General features: G+C 43.2%; 1 protein-coding gene across 6 annotated transcripts in view; it reads right to left on the bottom strand.

The window, feature by feature from the left end:
• The window catches only part of IQSEC1 (IQ motif and Sec7 domain ArfGEF 1), a 566,448-nt gene that overhangs the window by 92,676 nt on the left and 456,490 nt on the right, over positions 1-17,282 (bottom strand). The window contains exon 1 of one of the 6 annotated variants that reach the window (XM_066596452.1): positions 6,022-6,160. The exons of the other annotated variants lie outside the window; for them this stretch is intronic. Within the exon in view, the coding sequence (XP_066452549.1) occupies positions 6,022-6,086 (65 nt within the window). The 5' untranslated portion in view covers positions 6,087-6,160. Of the gene's footprint in view, positions 1-6,021; positions 6,161-17,282 lie in introns of those variants that run through there. 6 annotated transcript variants of the gene reach the window in all.

Here is a 17,282-nt window from a genome sequence, read left to right as displayed (position 1 = left end):
ACCACGGAGAAGACCGGACTGCGCAAGCGCGTCTAATCTAGCGATTAGACGCTGAAATTAGACAGCACCATGGAGACGAGGACGCTAGCAACGGAACAGGTAAGTGAATAACTTCTGTATGGCTCATAATTAATGCACGATGTACATTACAAAGTGCATTAATATGGCCATACAGAAGTGCTGAACCCCACTTTCTTTCGCGGGACAACCCCTTTAAAGATTTGGCATTCTTAGAAGAATGTTTTTTTACTTGTGGGGGCAACACTTTTTTTCTAGTTGGGTTCTGAAACTTGTGGCTGTGCAGTAAGAGTCTTAGATGGGCCATACACATGAACGAATAGTTGGCCAACTATCTCATAGGTATGGGGCTTCCCTCTGCTCTTACCACTGAAACATACAGCAGGCTCGGCCAAGCCAAGTATGCACATTCATGGTGGAATCAGCAGACAAACTGTCGGCCATACAAGTGTATGACCAACAAGTATTGCATGTTCCTGACCAACTTCAGTCAAGGATGTCTATGGAATCTCTAAAGCAATGTAGTTTTTCATCACTTGTGCTTACCTCCATGGAGTTTTGCTGAACAACCTGGCAGGAATATGGAGAAAAAAGAAATTGGTTTCCTGGTAAAATAACCCCATCTACTGTATTTTCAGTACATACATGCCACATATATTTGTAAAGTCACCACCCAAAACAAATATGTATTGTACTGAATACTAACTACGTTTTTTATTAACCCATTTAATGTGTCGCATCTGAAATGCAAGTGATTTGCAACAAATACATATTTGCTTGCGGAGAATCCCAGGAACCAGAGACCCCACTACTGCGATTTGAGTCCAAATGAGAGATTGCCCTCCTTAGTGAATACTGATTACATGACACAATTAGACTTATTGTAAAAGATCCAGAGAAAACAAAAATTACCACAGCAACCATAGTCCATCCATTGCCACCCGTTCTCCACTCACAATTCTTCAACATGTCTTCAGGAAGTTAAGAACCTACAAAGGCTCAGTTTGCTGGCAAGTCCTTTTGGCAAGCATTAAATCAAGCCAGGAGCTGCTTTTACTGGCAAGAAACACTTAGGAAATGTTTAAAGAGACGATTATACCCAGAGAGACCTCGCTTTAATACATAAAAGAACTGGATTGGGATGTCAGGGGCAAAGCCGGTCACAGACCTGCAACAATTGTTTTAGCTAAAAGAACTTTCAGGCAACTATTAAAATCAACAAGTCCCCAAGTTACAAGCACACTTGACTTGGTCAAGTCTTAAAGGTATTTTGTAAAGCCGCAAGGAGATGAGATCAGCTGACCCCTCTGCTGCACCTTTTCATAAGGTAAAACCTTTACCTGTCCTGCTTATCTAGCCCCTCGAGTCCTTGCTTCGGAGGACAAGCTTGTCCGTGCATTACATGGTCAACCCACTGAGATCAATGGGAACTATGCAATGCTCCATTTCTCCATTGGTGGCGCTGCAGAAAAATTGGAAACTTTCAGCCCCTGTGGATTAACATTAGGGTTACACAATTACTTTTGATTGACACAGGTGGTGCGACCAAACAACAATGTGTAGCTCTGCCACTGAAGTGGATGGGGCCACTATGCGAGCTGCAGCTTGCTGTGACCACAGGTGGCATTTTACACAAACTTGCACACAGGTTGGATTTTTTGCCACTATGCAACCATGGTTACCTCAACCTACATATTGCATCATGACCCCATTTGGTGTGAGGTCACAGGCTACATGGTGATTTTTTGTGCTGCAAATCCTGTAAGGCCCACAGGTTGCTGTGTAACCCTAGTCTAAAAAGATGACCCTGTGATGAGCCTTTTATCAGGGAACCCTTCTATTACAAAGCCATTGACCAAACTGTACAAGCCTCTTTAAGCTAGGCTTAGGGTAGAAGGGGGTTTGGGATAGTAAACGTTAGACAAAAGATCAGCTTTCAGGTATCTTGTCTAGCTATGGATAGTTTTATACAGTAAAGTATCTCACTGATACTAAGAATATACTGTACGACGTTCAGTCACAATCCATACTAAAAAACCTCCTTTTGAAGAATACTGAGCCCTTCTGCTTGCCTGTCCCTACTGTACTAATAGCGTCCCTGAGAAAAGCCACCAAAAGCACCAGACTGGATGTGCTTAAAGGGAACCTGTCAAGCTGAAGATGCAGCCAGCATGGTAAAGAGCAGGAGGAGCTAAGCATAGTAATGAACATATTTATGGGAAACGATTCGTTATAACTAGTACTTTACTTACTTAAATCTCTGCTTTTTCTAGACTTAGCGGTCTAATGGGCGGTCTCATCAGTGACTGTCAGACTTTCCTGTATAAATTTACACTGCTGTTAATCCCTGATAGAACCACCCACTGGACTCCTAAACCCAGAATCAGCAGAGATTTAAGGGATTATATTACTGGTTATAATGAACAGGTTATAACAAATATATTTTCTCGGCTCATTTTGCTCTTTAATTTACAGCACAGACCTGTAGCAATAGTCAGTATTCTACATGATATACCATAAATATAAATCTCCAGTACACTGGTAAATATTTTTTCCAAGATTCTTCTTCTCTGTGAATGAATTGTTCACATCTTTTGAAATGATTGTTCATCTTCCTACCCTTTACTAAAATGTTCTGTATACCTTCTCTCATTCCAACAGCCCAAAGCTGCTGCCAAAATTAACTCTTGCCGTTTACCACTAAGGGAATGTGCTGTGCCTCCTCTTATTCATCTCGCTGTGTAGAGGTTGTGTGTTTTTCCCACAGTTAGAAAAGTGTATTAATAATAGTACATACTGATTTCATGTGTAACCAGGCTATTTTTTGTCCAAATTACCAAAGTGTGATTTAGGGTGTGAAGGCACATGAAAGGGGTGTTACAGCGAGTTCAGCAGTGTCCCTACACTGCAGTGATGTAATGTTATTTTATAGCACAGAATTGGACAACTTGTTGCTTTGAGAACTTTTTTTTAAAAGACTTTATTAAGTAAAACTCCAGAGCAGGAACACAAAGTTCCCTGGAGTTCCACCCTTCAGTTCTCTCCAAAACATAGGACTTGTGAGACCTTTTTTTTTCTTAAAGGGTTTTTCAGGACAAAAACGTTTAAAAGGTTCAAAATCAATAAAAATTGAATACTTATCTATCCTAGCCGCTCTCCATCCAGCGCTGCAGTTCTGGTGACCGCAGTACGGAACTTGGAAGAAGCAGTGGGCGTTCACATACCGTTCATCGTGAACATGACCGCTCAGCCACTCGCAGGCTTCAGCGTTGAGTCCTCTATGGCCGCTGACACCTATGAGTGGCTGAGTGGTCACGTGTACAATGGACGGCACGTAACTGACCACCAGGTCTTCTGGGTTACATACGGCAGGCACTGCAGTGCTGGATGGAAGTGGTCAGGATAGGAGAGTATTTAACTTTTTTTTTATTTTAAGGCTTTTTAAACTATTTTTTTAAATCCCAGAAACCCCCTTTAAGCATTGGACCAGGGCAGACATTTTCTTTTGTTGCTGTTAGCCATATAGTTGTTCACGACCCTCGGTGACCCTAAAGGCGAGCTCCCTGCATGTTTTTCGGTTTTGCACCACTTCTTTCAGTTGTTCGATATCCATGCCAGTATCAGCTTGCTGGATGGCAACGGCAGGAGCTTCTTGCCTCCAGCACTTCATCTCTAGGGAGCTACATGGATGGAGCATACAGGGTCGATCCTCTAGTATCCTATTGTTTTCACAGATAAAGGACGCCAGAGGCGTTTGTTTATATACGCTTGTTCTCCAACATGTGATATGTTCCTATTCCTATGGATATATCCTTCATATCAGATTTAAATATATGTAAAAAAACGCTACCTCATCTTTATATAGAAAGCTAGAGTAATTATAGTGAATTTGAATCCTCCTGATTGGCTGTAATCGGCACATGTGACGGGGGTGGAGCTACGCGATGACGCGTACAAGGGGGCGGAGCCAAAACGCCGCTCCTGCCGAGCCGAGCCGAAGGGAGAAGACCCATCTGCGCAAGCGCGTCTAAAAAAGCAAGACGACACCGAAATTAGACGGAGCCATGGAGATGGGGAAGCTAGCAACGGAGCAGGTAGGTGAATAACTTCTGTATGGCTCATATTTAATGCACGTTGTATATTACAAAGTGTATTAATATGGCCATACAGAAGTACTTAACCCCACTTGCTTTCGCGAGACAACCCCTTTAACTTTATTTACACTTCTGTTTTGTTTTTGTCCATGCGCAAATGTGCAGTCCATGTTTGCGACAGGCTGCACACGGGCCCATTGACTTCAGGGGGGCTTTTGAGACATGCAAATCTTTTTCACAGACTCATGGTCCGTGCAAAAAAGAAATCCCAGCATATCCTAAGTTCGTTCATATCACATACGGCCACACAACGTCCCCTGACCCCGCTGATTGAACAGCACGCCGCTGTATATCCGTGTGCTGTCCGATGTGCGTTTGTGTATACTCTCACACATTGCAAAGAGAAGTAGAGCACACAGGCACATATTTTCTCCCGGTGTGATATTTAACATCCATGGCAAACATCTGTAATCCATTTGCAAAAAAATATAGCACCGAAAATGTATCATAAACGTAAGAATTACTAAAGAGTTATGTAAAGTGTATTGCAGCAGAAATGTGGGGAAATAAAATTAATATTGGAAACCTGCAAAGTATATTAAATAAAGCTGATTAGGGAGGTGATTTACTGAAGCAGTGGTGATAAAACCAGATTGGCATTAGATCACTAATCTCTTCAGACTTCCAACCAATCAGTCCAAAAAAACAAAACAAAAAAAGTCTGAAAATGACTATAAGCAATTATAAGGATGCCCTCCTTCACTGGGGCAAAAATCCAGTCAGCTGCTCATGTCCCGCGTTGTACCTAAATACCCTAGATGCCAAAATCCAAGAAAGAATGACTTTTGGTGCCTCCCACTTGTCAATGGCACCTGCCCCATGAACACCCCCAACTATAATAAAGCGAACTAGCCTATACATGTCCAGATACACAATAAAACTAATCCTATGGGTATAATAGGATGGATGACCTACTGTAACTATGAGGAATGGAAAGACATCCATAATATCAAACGTGAATTTGGACTATCTAGTTTTGTAATAGGGAACACTTTAGCACGATTTGGCCCCATCGGCCACAATATCCCACCATCCAAGGCAAGAGAAGTTTAATTGTACATAACTCTGACATTACATTCCTGAACTATGTAGCCGCACTCCCAGAGGACCCTCCATCAGCAGACACTAGTTTGTCTTTCTCTGCATATTTTGTTCATGTTTTACGGTAAACTGGCCATAGATTAAATATCTGGAACGGTTTTACTGAGCGCGGAGACAACTTTCGTCTTTACATTGCAGCCCTATGACTTCATTCAGTTTAACCATTCATAAGCCAGCCACACACACACACACACACACACACTTCTCCAGAATGAAAGTGTAATCGGCACCTACTCGCAGTATAATGGTAATAGCACACACATTCATTTTCCTTTAATTTAGCGCACAACTGAAATCAATAAGATTGATAGCGAGAATAATAGCTTCACAATGTATATAGGAAATATATGGGTGTAGCAGAACTGATTTCTGTAGAATTAATTTGGTCATTTGCCGCAGCTTGTGCTTTTACATAGGACTGCTAACTCAATTGAATTAGCAGCAATACGACCCCAAAATGAAAAACAACCAATTCAGCTCTGCTACATATACACACAGGAACACAGTTTATACAGCACTACATACATGATATCTCTCATAACAATAGGATTGATACAAAGTAGTTTTAGCTTGTTTAGATACTTTTCTGGAAAATAGTTGGTATATTTTTACACTGTACTGTAAATACAGAAGATATGAGCAGCAGACATTGAGCCCTACAAGGTCCCTGTATTTGTGTAGTATTCTATATACAATGCTGTACGCCATTTAGATTTGTGTCTATATATATATAAATGTAGTGTATTACCAGCTGTCCAGTTCAAGCTCCAGCAGAGACTGGGTCCTCTCGGAATTACACTGCAGACACCACATGGCTCAGTACAAGGTGACAGTGTCACATCACCCCAGCTGGGACCCCAACATCCTGTGTCCCCCTGACCCTCTCCTTGCTGCTACTGCAGTGATCCGGAAGAATCAGCGGAGAGGTCCAGCCTTCCAGAATAGGGGAGGATGGGGGGATGGCTGGGATAGGGGGGAGAGGGGAGGAGGGACACAGGACTACGCTGCTCATTTGCTGCCCATAGCTTGTGCTTTCCTAGTAAAGGAACAGGAAACTCCTCGACAGTCCAGGACAGTGCATGCAGGAAAACCAGGAACACTGCAGGAAAGGGGATCAATGGAGGGCTGATACTGATTACTAAGGGCTCCTTCACATCAGGCTGGGGAGTTCTGTTCTTCTGCTCAAACGGTTCCGTCTTAGGTTGGAACTGAACAGACCCCTTGACTAACGGGGTCCATTCGATTTACGGCAAGCAGTCCGGCATTTTGCAGGAATTTACAGGATTAAATCATGCCACTTGCTGCGCTATTTTGTTCTGTTTTCTGCTGGAAATCAGCGTCAGAGGTTCTATTCGGACCCTCCGTGAACAAAGCCTTATGGGGATCTTGGTTCTGAAATACAGTATAAATATGATTACGGGTTCCCTCACATGGAACATTTATGCGTGTGAAATTCGAATGTGTGAAAAAAATACGCAACCTGCTCTATTTTTGTGTGCATTTGTGCACCTAAGGGCCCATAGGAGTCTATGAGATGCATAAATGCGCACCTGTCCTAAACGAAATTGCGCACTAACCTGCGCGAGAGCATGTGATGGCGCTCCATTCAGAGCACAGTAACTTCACACTGTTGCAAGCGTTAAAACGTCACGCTTATCTGCAGGAGCCCTAAGGCTGGGGTCACACAGGGCGGATTTGTTGCGGTTTTTCCGTTGCGGTTTTGCCACAGAAGAACTGCTTCTGCGGCAAAACCGCTTCAAAGGCTATTTTTGTCTTGCGGAAAAATCCGCAAGTGGTTTTTTCCGCAGCGCTTTTTTACTTTTTGCAGCGGATTTTGCTGCGTCCATAGAGATCTATGGACAAAAAAGCGCTGCGAAAAGAAAGAATGGACATGCTGCGTCTTGAAAAACTGCGCCGTCCTGTCAGAACAGCTTTTTGCCCAAACACATTTGTGCTGCATTGCACTGCAAACGCAGCGGTTTTGCCACAGTGCGGATATGCAACGGCAAACTGCAGCAAATCCGCCCTGTGTGAACCCAGCCTAAAAGAGCTGGTCTAATTGTCTTGAGGCAAGTGTATCAATAAGTTATAAGATTGCACCCGCTGTGTCTAGCCAGGTGTTCCATGACTGAGCTGGGTACAGGACGACATTTTTGTGCACTTTTTGCATTGGTCTGTCGTCCACAGTGTCAGACTGGGGTGCTAGGGCCCAACAGTGAACCATGCTGGGGGCCAACTGTATAGTTACTTGAAAACATTACCTTATCTCTGTTGGCAAATTTCCTGCCAAAACATTTTCCATACACATCAATGGAGAGGAGGCTTCGTGTGTGCGGCCCATTTTCCACTGAAGTATATAGAGAACAAAGCAGGTGAGAATTGGTAGACCCCCATTCACCCAATAGGTGACCTTCATGTTGTAACCGGTGCCATCACATGTAACAGCCACAGCATGGATGAAAAATGCACCAATATGCGGTTTTAGTGCAAACACCTAGGTCTATACACTGGCCATCTGGTAGAATGCATTGAATCCTATGCATTCATTCACATGGCCCAGTGTATATACGCAGGTAAATAAATATATACGGTTGTGTGAAAGAGCCCTCAGTCTGTAATACGGACCAAAATAGGGCATGCTGCAATTTTTTTTAACGCACGTGAAAAATGCAGGTCTGAAATCCCAATTGTAAGTCTCCTGTTCAGGGTCCACCGAGGGATTCACCTGTTCCCCTGTACACCAGTCCAAGCCTGGGCAGAAATGCATACAGCTGCCATAGAACTATTTTCAGAACATTTTTATGGATTAAGACAAATCATGAGCTGTGAGACTTTTCATAGGATAGCCCCTGCCCTGCAGTTGTGTCTCCAGACGTCAGAGTAGCGCTCACTGAACTGTAGTAGCAAGAACTGTACATAGGTTTAGGCAACATCAGAAGTACAATGTGAAGCCGCGCTGCCACAAGGCAAAGTTTGTAACAGGGCTTCCCCAACTAGGATACTTTGTTCATACTACTCTCTTTACATGGTTGAAGACAGACCATAATAAGCCCTCTAAGCCTCCAGGGTCTGGGTGCAACCGCATCTTCTGCACCCACTATAGGTACACGTCTGAGAAACAAGCCTCAATATAGGCTGTCAATAATTAATCCCTGGCGCCCCGCCGCTCATGATCAGCCAATCATGTGGCCTGCTGTCAACGCAGCAGACCACACATGCCTCATAAGGGGCAGGAAGGGAAGTGCCATGAGCTGGCTTCACTCCCATTAAAATTAATAGGCACTGAGGCGGCTATTACACTTCCGCGACTGACCCCGATGTCAGAGGCAAAAGTGACAAAAGTCTAATAGCCGACTTCAGCTTTTTATTAATTTCAGTGGAAGCTAAGACAATTTATGATGCTTCCTGTCCCGACCCACGTCCAGCCCGTTGCGTTAACAGCAGTCAGGTGATCAGCTGATCGCCAAGAATCATGAATGATGGTCTCCGGTGATTAACTATTGGTAACCTATCCTGAAGATAGGTCATCAATAGTTTGTTTGGAAAACTACTTTAACGCCTTTTTACTTACCGTGTGTCGCAGAGTGTTAAGACAGCAGAAATGCAGTCCTAAGCTCTCACTCACAACCTGACAATTGCAGGTTTAACCCCAGCGTCGTTCAGGTAGTCGGCTAAAGGTTGACTCAGCCTTAAATTCTGGTACCCAGCTTGCTGGGGGGTGAAGAGGGCTGGAGAAGGCAATGGCAAACCACCCCACAAACAGTCTGCCAAGAAAACGTCACGATGTGACGTCACCCAAGGAGTCAGTCATGACTTGGTGCTTCCACCAGTGGACTTTATCTTTACCTACATGGCAAGATAGTTGAAACGCGCATGCGACCAGCGGTGATGTAGCCATCATATATTGCTTGCTTGGCATGCATTTACAGTGAACAATGATTGGGTAGTTTATATTGGTAATGGAAACATAACCGCACCTCTAGCCAACCCTACTGCTGCTGCTTTCTTTTCGGCAAATCCTATGACACCAGTTTATACCAAAAGATGTAGTAGCAGATGAAAAAAAATAATTTTCAGGTCTGCATTAAAGATCCGATCAGCGATAATCTAATCTTATCTAATTTTACCAATAATCTAATCTAATTTTACCAATATGAGACATGGTAATCAGTAGATCGCAAGTCCGCCATATACTTGAGACAGTGGAACGGTCATTTAGTCTACAGATATTTCTACCAACTCCATCACAAACATGCATGCTATGCTAACGCCAGTATCAGAATTGGTATGGAACCTCTGGTGCTAATCTGCCATGAGATCCTGGATGAAACAGTGCAGCAATTATGGTTATTGAGGTCTGTTTGGCGCTGTCTGGGTCTGGCATATGCAAGATGTGGCACTTCCTGTTTGACTCCGAAAATCTAGGCGATCAATGGAAAAAAGTGATGGTGGTATGAACTTGGCCTAAGCAATCTCAAATGTATGCCTATTGCTAGGTGAGGGTCCAGAAAATGAAACAGCACCAACAATTATAAATTCAGAGTGTTGTTGCAGGTCCCAGATGACTTCAGTCAGATAATATAATTGAAATACCCTTTTAATATGAAATCAGAGTACATTGCAATCAATGATAAAGCAATGTATGCTGGACACAATGAGGAAGCAGGAGATATTGTCCCTGGAAAGCAGAACATGTTGTATTGATAACGCAGAGAACAGGGAAGCAGATTACATTGTATTAGTAGGCTGAGCGAGCAGATTGTGCCGCGTCCCTCTGGCGGCATTAGAAATACAACCGGCTACACGGAAATAGCAGAGCAGGTCATACTGAGAGAGTAACACCGGATACAATGAATTTTTCGGGAACCTAGCATCATATAGCATTTAGGCCGGGCTCACAATGGCATATGATTACTGTGTATTACGCGTGCGCTGTTCACCCATGTGATATGCGGTAAATTACATTGCCTTATGCAGTTCCACTCAAATTACTGTTGGAATTGTGTAATACGCCAGCGCAAAAAAGTCTGCAGCATGTTCTATTTAGCTGCATATGTAAACGCAATAGAGCCCATTGTTCTCTATGGGCATGTGTATACGTGCCCATAGAGAACAATGGAACAGGAAATATAAACAATATACGCTGTCGTGCGCGGTATAATTTCACTACCATACGTGGCAGTACAACAGGTCATCGCCCAGCTCCAAAGCTGTAAAACGCTGCCTGATCCATGCAGCATTTTATGCTTACAGTTGTCTGAGCCTGCCTTAGGACTCTTGCAAATGAGTGGTTTTGGGCAAAACAAAACAAACAGAAAAAAAAATTGCTTGCTCTAAACGCAGAGGATAGAACACACTAATTTCAACTGGTTTTCACATTCTGTTTTTTGCGCTTAATATTCATGTGCGAAGACATATGCGCACATGCTCTATTTTTGTGTGGATTTGGGCACTCAAGGCACCGTAAAGTCTATGGGGGTGCGCAATTGTGCACCCCATTCGTAAACCTGTGTGAGCCCGGCCTAAAGCAGCAGGGAAGGTTTTATGGAAGAACACACGACTGCACAAAGTCCATTGAAGACACATAATCGAGGAGCAGAGGGAAGGCAGTGCTGTATTGAACTTCAACTTGAAATCCCCTACAAGGCTGGCCTACTATTGACACTCTTCCTTTACCAGAAGGATCAATTCTGAAGCAGTACAGGTACATACGGGACATGTCTGTGGCTTAAGGTTCTTACGGGTACCTCAAGAGCTGACACTTCATATATCAAAACCATTTCACATCAACCAGACTTCAGCTTTAATTCTATAAACAAGATAGAAATTAGTCATGAACTTGATACTTGTGGTCTATTAGTGTATCCAAAGCCAATGATGTTCAAAGATAACACTAGAAAGAAAAATGTAGTAGCGGCACATTATAAAGCTGTGGCTGTCTGAATAAAGAGAGAAGGATGTGATACAATCACAGATAATATATTATCCTTGTCAAATAAGCAGCTTTGAAGGATGAACAGATCAATCCTGTGTGACTCCTAACTTTCAATGTCATTGGGAAATCAGGTCCCACGCACTTGAGGCAGAAGCATTCCACAATCTGTAACGAGGGGCGCTGGCGGGCGCTGCCAGGCACTTCCCCATAGAAAATCTCAGATGAAACGTTTCAGGAAGAATTCATCCTTGGTGCATTGTGAGAAAAGAGGTTTTATTTTTCTATATTACCTTGAAGTAATACATAGGGAAATTTACTAGGCCCAATTAGTCCTATAATGAACCTCGCCCGAAAAAGTCAGTTCCGTCTACTCATATGGAGGACTTGTTCATCTATAGCAGGGCTATATTGACCAATTGGGCATTAGGGCAGTGATGTAAGGATACTATAATTGCAAAGTCTGCAAAAACATAAAACAAGACATAAATAAGATAAATGCTGCTCAAAGGAATAGTGTAAGGCCTCATGTCCACGGGGAAATTAAGAATTTAAAATCGGAGCGTTTTTCCTGCACGCGGATCCGCGCCCCCCATGGGGATGCATTAGACACACGCAGGTAGTTAAATACCTGCGGATGTCATTTTTCCCTGCAGGCGCGGGTCCCGCGTGCAGGAAAAAATCCAGACATGCTCCATTTTAGTGCGGGTCTCCCGTGGGGACGGCTCCCGCAGGCTTCTATTGAATTAAACTCACCTGCTCCTGACGGTACGGGTCTTCCCTTCTTTGCGGCCTGATCTTCTTTCTTCGGCCCGCCAGATGTGCTCGGCACGCCGGCTGCGTGCCTTGCGCATGTGACGGGCACATCCGCCGGGCCGAAAAAAGAAGATCTGGCCGCAAAGAAGGGAAGACCCGCACTGTCCGCAGCTGGTGAGTTTATTCTTATTTTAATGCCTCATGTCCTCGGGGTAGGAGGGACCCGCTACGGATTCTCCATGGAGAATCCATAGCGGGCCTGATTTTCCCCATGGACATGAGGCCTAAGGGTCCTTTTAGATGAGCTGATTTATCGTTTGAACGAGCGGGTGACATCGGAGTTCATTCATGCAGCCCATTTATACATCGTTGGCTCGTTCAAATGAGAAATCGGTCAGTCTTTCACATTTGCTGTATAAACGAATGAAAGGGACTAAACGAGCGCTGTTTAAACCGAACAATAAGTGAACGACCCAACGATAGTCTTTATGCCTGCAAAAAAATGAACACCAAGCCAAAAGCGAACAATTAATCGTTCATTGTTCAGGTCGATGGTGCGAAAGAAAAAAATATATATATATCACTCACTTGTCGTTCGCAGTTGTTTAAGCTGACTTTTCAGTCGCCTTAAAATACCTCGTTGGCTTCTTGTGCCGTGTAAACTCTCCCGCTCAGCACTTCCCATAGGAGGTGAAGCACTGAGCAAGAAGCGAACGAGAAGCCCTCGAGCTGCCGGGAAGTCTCTAAGTGTAAACGCTCTGCGTGTGCGCTGATGACCTTAGCGGTGACATCCGCGCTCATGCAGGCGTTTAAAAGACTGTCGGCCCGTGTAAAAGGGCCTTTAGCGCCGAGGCACCGGACACCAGACCTGTACGACTCGGACCTCCATTATTTCTTGGCAGCAAAAAGATAAAATGTCCCTGCCAAACTCCGAAGGTTGGCCAGTCTGTTAGCAGTTGGGAAAACATAATACTGCAGTTATTTCAACAGTTATCAGACAAATGGTCCAAAGTCAACTGAAAAGGATTTTCTAACCAATACCATATGCCTGTCACATACTGCTATTACGTACAGATGTAGTAACCGTAACATGACTGGTACGTCGGGATAACGCAGTTCACAGCATTGTACTACATTGTTGTCAAATAACCAAAATGCATTAAAAATCAAGTTAATGTTTGCTACATCTGTACTATATATAATTCAGCACTGTGGCACATTGTAGTTCAAGGGGTATTCCGGTTACTAAAGGAGTTTGACTTTTCACCCATCCAATCCTGAGAAAGCAGAGGTCTCGTTTACCCCACCTCCGTTCACTTGAGGACCACAGCTCTTACCTGATCTAACTTGAATGAGGTTGCTTTCAATGCAGCGCAGATCACGTATGCACATTGGCGCTGATGAAAACAACCACACAAAGAAAACATGCTGGTTGAAATCAATGGCGCGCCCCTGCACATGCGTGGGCAGTGAAACACAACTTTGTTCAACTCGGATCAGGTAGGAGTTGTGGTCCTCCAGTGAACAGAAGTGGGGCAAACGGGACCTTTGCATTTTCTGGATTGGGAGGGCTCCCAGCAATTAGACCCCCACCAATCCATCAGTTTTCATCCATCCAGTAGTAACCAGAATACCTATTAGGTTCTTGCAACATATTAAATGTCAAGTTAACATTTGCTATGTCTGTTGCCATTTGTTGTCAGAGAAGAGTCATAATAACGAATCAGCTAGCCAGTAAATTGAATTGACCCAAAGATCATGAAAGAGCGTGGATGGAGAAACAAATACCAGATACTTATGTCTAGGTTTGGCAGAACCCAACATCATCATGGGGTCCACTTTGCTTTGGGACCCCTCTCTTCTATATACATTACTGCTCCCCAGTATTACCAGTAGGCCTCAAGTATAAGGAATACAGAAGTGGTTTTCTGAATCTTCACTTTTAACATTGAATGAATATTTACAGTAAATATTGGTCCCATGTTAAAAATGGTTTTGAGTGTACCGTTCAGTAACACAGGCGTTTGCTATAATGCCATGTAACATGGGACACTGCATTATGGCAAGCAGTGGCTATGGACTTAAGGCAAGGGCCTACTTCCATAATGCCATGGGCCTCTGCATATTGTATACTCCTGCTCTGCATATTGTATACTCCTGCTCAGAGGCGTAATTTAAAGCTGCTGGGTCCCAATGCTAACTGGTGACAGCCCTCCTGGGCCCACGTACAAGCGTATTCCCTGCATCCATCTCAATGGTAGGCAAGAAGATGGAGTAAACTTTTCAGGGGACATTCACAGGTATAATAACATTTAGTTACCCATCCCAGAATCGCCTCTTCCTTTAATCGGAACCATTATTGTGGTGCGCACGTGATTTATCAGGTAGTTTGATGATATGTGAGAGATCACAGACATAGTCGTGAATAATATTCCTTAACAGTCTACATAAAACCCCAGGGAGATGTTCTCAGTTATAATTAAACAGAACTCAATTAGTAAGGAAAATAATGAGTATCAGCATCTTAATTGTTTCATATTTCCATCTATCACATCCCGCTCATCTGTGGGCCTTTTTTACAGCAATCTTCACTGCACTGTAAAATCTAAAATGGGATATGGTAATTGAAATCACAGGAATATTATATTTAAAGAGCACCTCTTGTTTTGTCCATCGGGTCTGGAATAATTCCCTAGGTGTAGTAATGGTAGTCTAATTCTTCTCCATGGAGGTCTAATGCTGTAGTCCTAAAACATGGGTAATTCAAAAGGGAACCAAGGCGTGCCTGTTTTATTTAATACTTATATTGCCCATGACATAACAATTGTGGAGCATCTTTTCCTGTAACTCAGCATTGTGTCGTTCCTCTGTTACTCCTCCTAAAAATATATTAATAAACTGCTGGTTTGGTATTACCTGTTGGAGGACTCCCTTCATCATCTGATCACTGCTGCCATTGTCAGACTGTGTAGGGACATACCATTTGACAGGAGGAATGATAACACCCACCTGTTAATTTATGCATACATTTCCAGGAGGAATAATAGAGGAACAGTGAGCTCTAAGAAAATATGTTCCAGAATTGTTTTTTTCATGGATAAAATGATTTACTAAAGCAGCCATGTCAGGAACGGTTGCAAGTTGTCATTAAAACAAAGACATTAATAAGATACCCATAAAATAATAAAGGAATATTCCCATCTCAGACCTTTATGGCATATCCACAGGATATAGTAGTGCTGGTCCCAGAACGGAGCCTGACCAGCCTCGGAACGGCTGTATGAGGTGGCTATGGGAGGTGAGGAATTATGGAAACAGCTGAGCAGACTGCCTTACAGTTTCCGGATCGCCGAAAAAGTGAATTGGAGTTACAGAAACAATGTAGCACAGTGAGCTCCTGAGTTTAAGAAAAAGCATTGCGCATTGTGCTACACTGTTTCCGTAACCATTACATATGGGAGTTCTGGAAACAGCTTAGCACAGTCCGCTTCGTTGTTTCCATAATTCTGGCTACCGTGGCCTCGGTGTATAGAGGGATATCCGCATCTCGGCCATGATGAGTATACTTCTTCAAAGGAAACTTGCCACCTTATAAACCATTGGAAGCGTGTTATCAGTTAGGAAGATCACGTTCTATGCTCAATTAGCCCATCATACCTTTGAGAATTAACTTTTTAAAAATCTGCAATTCCTACCCACACGTCTAGTGAACCAGCAAAATTTCATGTCTCCCAATGCCTCACGTATCGTCCACTGGACGCCGATCGCAGAATCCGCAATTCTAGTCTGCCCATTTGAGCCCAGCCTTACATGCTGCCAACGACTTATAAGGGCACAACCTGGTAACTGCATCCCTTTAAAAGTAGTGGGTACTAAAAGCTTCCACTGCAACTCCCAGGACTAGACCAGTTAGAGGGGCTGTATACAGTGGCTTACATCCAACTGAACAGGACACTTGGGAGCAGCATTTCAAGCTGCAGTCTGTCATTCAGCTGCTCACACTCAGTCACAACAGGAATATATAAAAAGATACCTTTGGGGCGATCTGGGGGGTGGGGGAGTGGTTCATCTACAAGAATCACTTCCATTAGTAGGTTGCCTGATGTCATCAAGCAGGTTTGGTCTGCTATCCGGGCTGCGGAGCAATAAATCTGGGCTTGCAGTTCTATGCAGCCCTTCAAGGTTACAAGGTGTGAAATAATGGAAAGAGCTTTAGCAGTAATGACATAACTTGTAAAATCATACAGCATTACTTTTACTGACCATAGACTAATGTTTAAGGTAAAATTGTACAAGAAACTCTGGGCACATTTACTAATACTGTCTAAAAGACAGTGCAAGCTAAGACAAGCAGTGTTAAAATGTAGCAGATTCATCACACCAGCTCAAACCTCAACCTGTCTAATTCTAGACAATCTAGTCTAGGTTAGGAACACAAGCTTAAATTGTGCTGTTTAGCGCAATTTAACACAGTTTTAAATAGGACACACCACTTTCCACAAAGCCACACCCATTTTTTTGACAAGACAAGGAAAGTGTCCAAAAATGTCTAAAAACACATAGTAAATATGGTTCAAAGCCTTTAGGTCATTTTTCTGGCTCGCTTTGCAACAGAAAATAGCAAGTCTTCCCCTCTGTGCCAAATAATGCATTTTTTTTTAACACACACACACCTTTCTATTCCAGATTATATGATGTTGATCTGCTTCCAGTTATAAAAGATGCAGTGCTGTCCGAGTGGAAAATATTTACGAAGCATAAATATATCCTGGATCCTGTATTTTTTTCCATTGTGTCTTTAATTTGACATTTGGTACATGAGCGCAGCAGAATGTGGACGTGCTGGAGTTTACGGTTAATAATGGCAAACATATCTCCCTTTTATGAAATAGTCATAATTTCACTGGAAATCTACATGAGAAAGCTGAAAAAAAGTCACAGAATTGGCCCTCAATGGACAACATTACTTCAGCTTATACAGTAAAGGGTTGAGCAATCATGGTCATATGCAGGTTGTACCATTTATACACACACACACCCTTCATATATATATATATATATATATATATATATATATAAAAAACACTTAGCACATACAGTATAGCACCAAGGGTGAGCCTGAGTAGTCGAGTTGTTCCAGGTGTCCCTCATGACTCTCAATGGTCCTCTAGTCAGGGGTCAAAGTAACTAGGAGACCCTGCCGCCTGCTTTTGTCTCTTGTTCTAGAATGGCAAGACCTGGGGAGAAGTGAGTCTACTGACTACAGGCATAGTGTAGGACAGAAAGCTCTCTGGGATCTGGGGGACAACTCTGGGCATTTA

Source organism: Eleutherodactylus coqui, chromosome 3 (genome assembly GCF_035609145.1).
Source record: "Eleutherodactylus coqui strain aEleCoq1 chromosome 3, aEleCoq1.hap1, whole genome shotgun sequence".
Lineage (NCBI taxonomy): Eukaryota > Metazoa > Chordata > Amphibia > Anura > Eleutherodactylidae > Eleutherodactylus > Eleutherodactylus coqui.
Note: the sequence above shows the minus strand (reverse complement) of the source record. Positions and strands in the feature narration are given on the sequence as shown.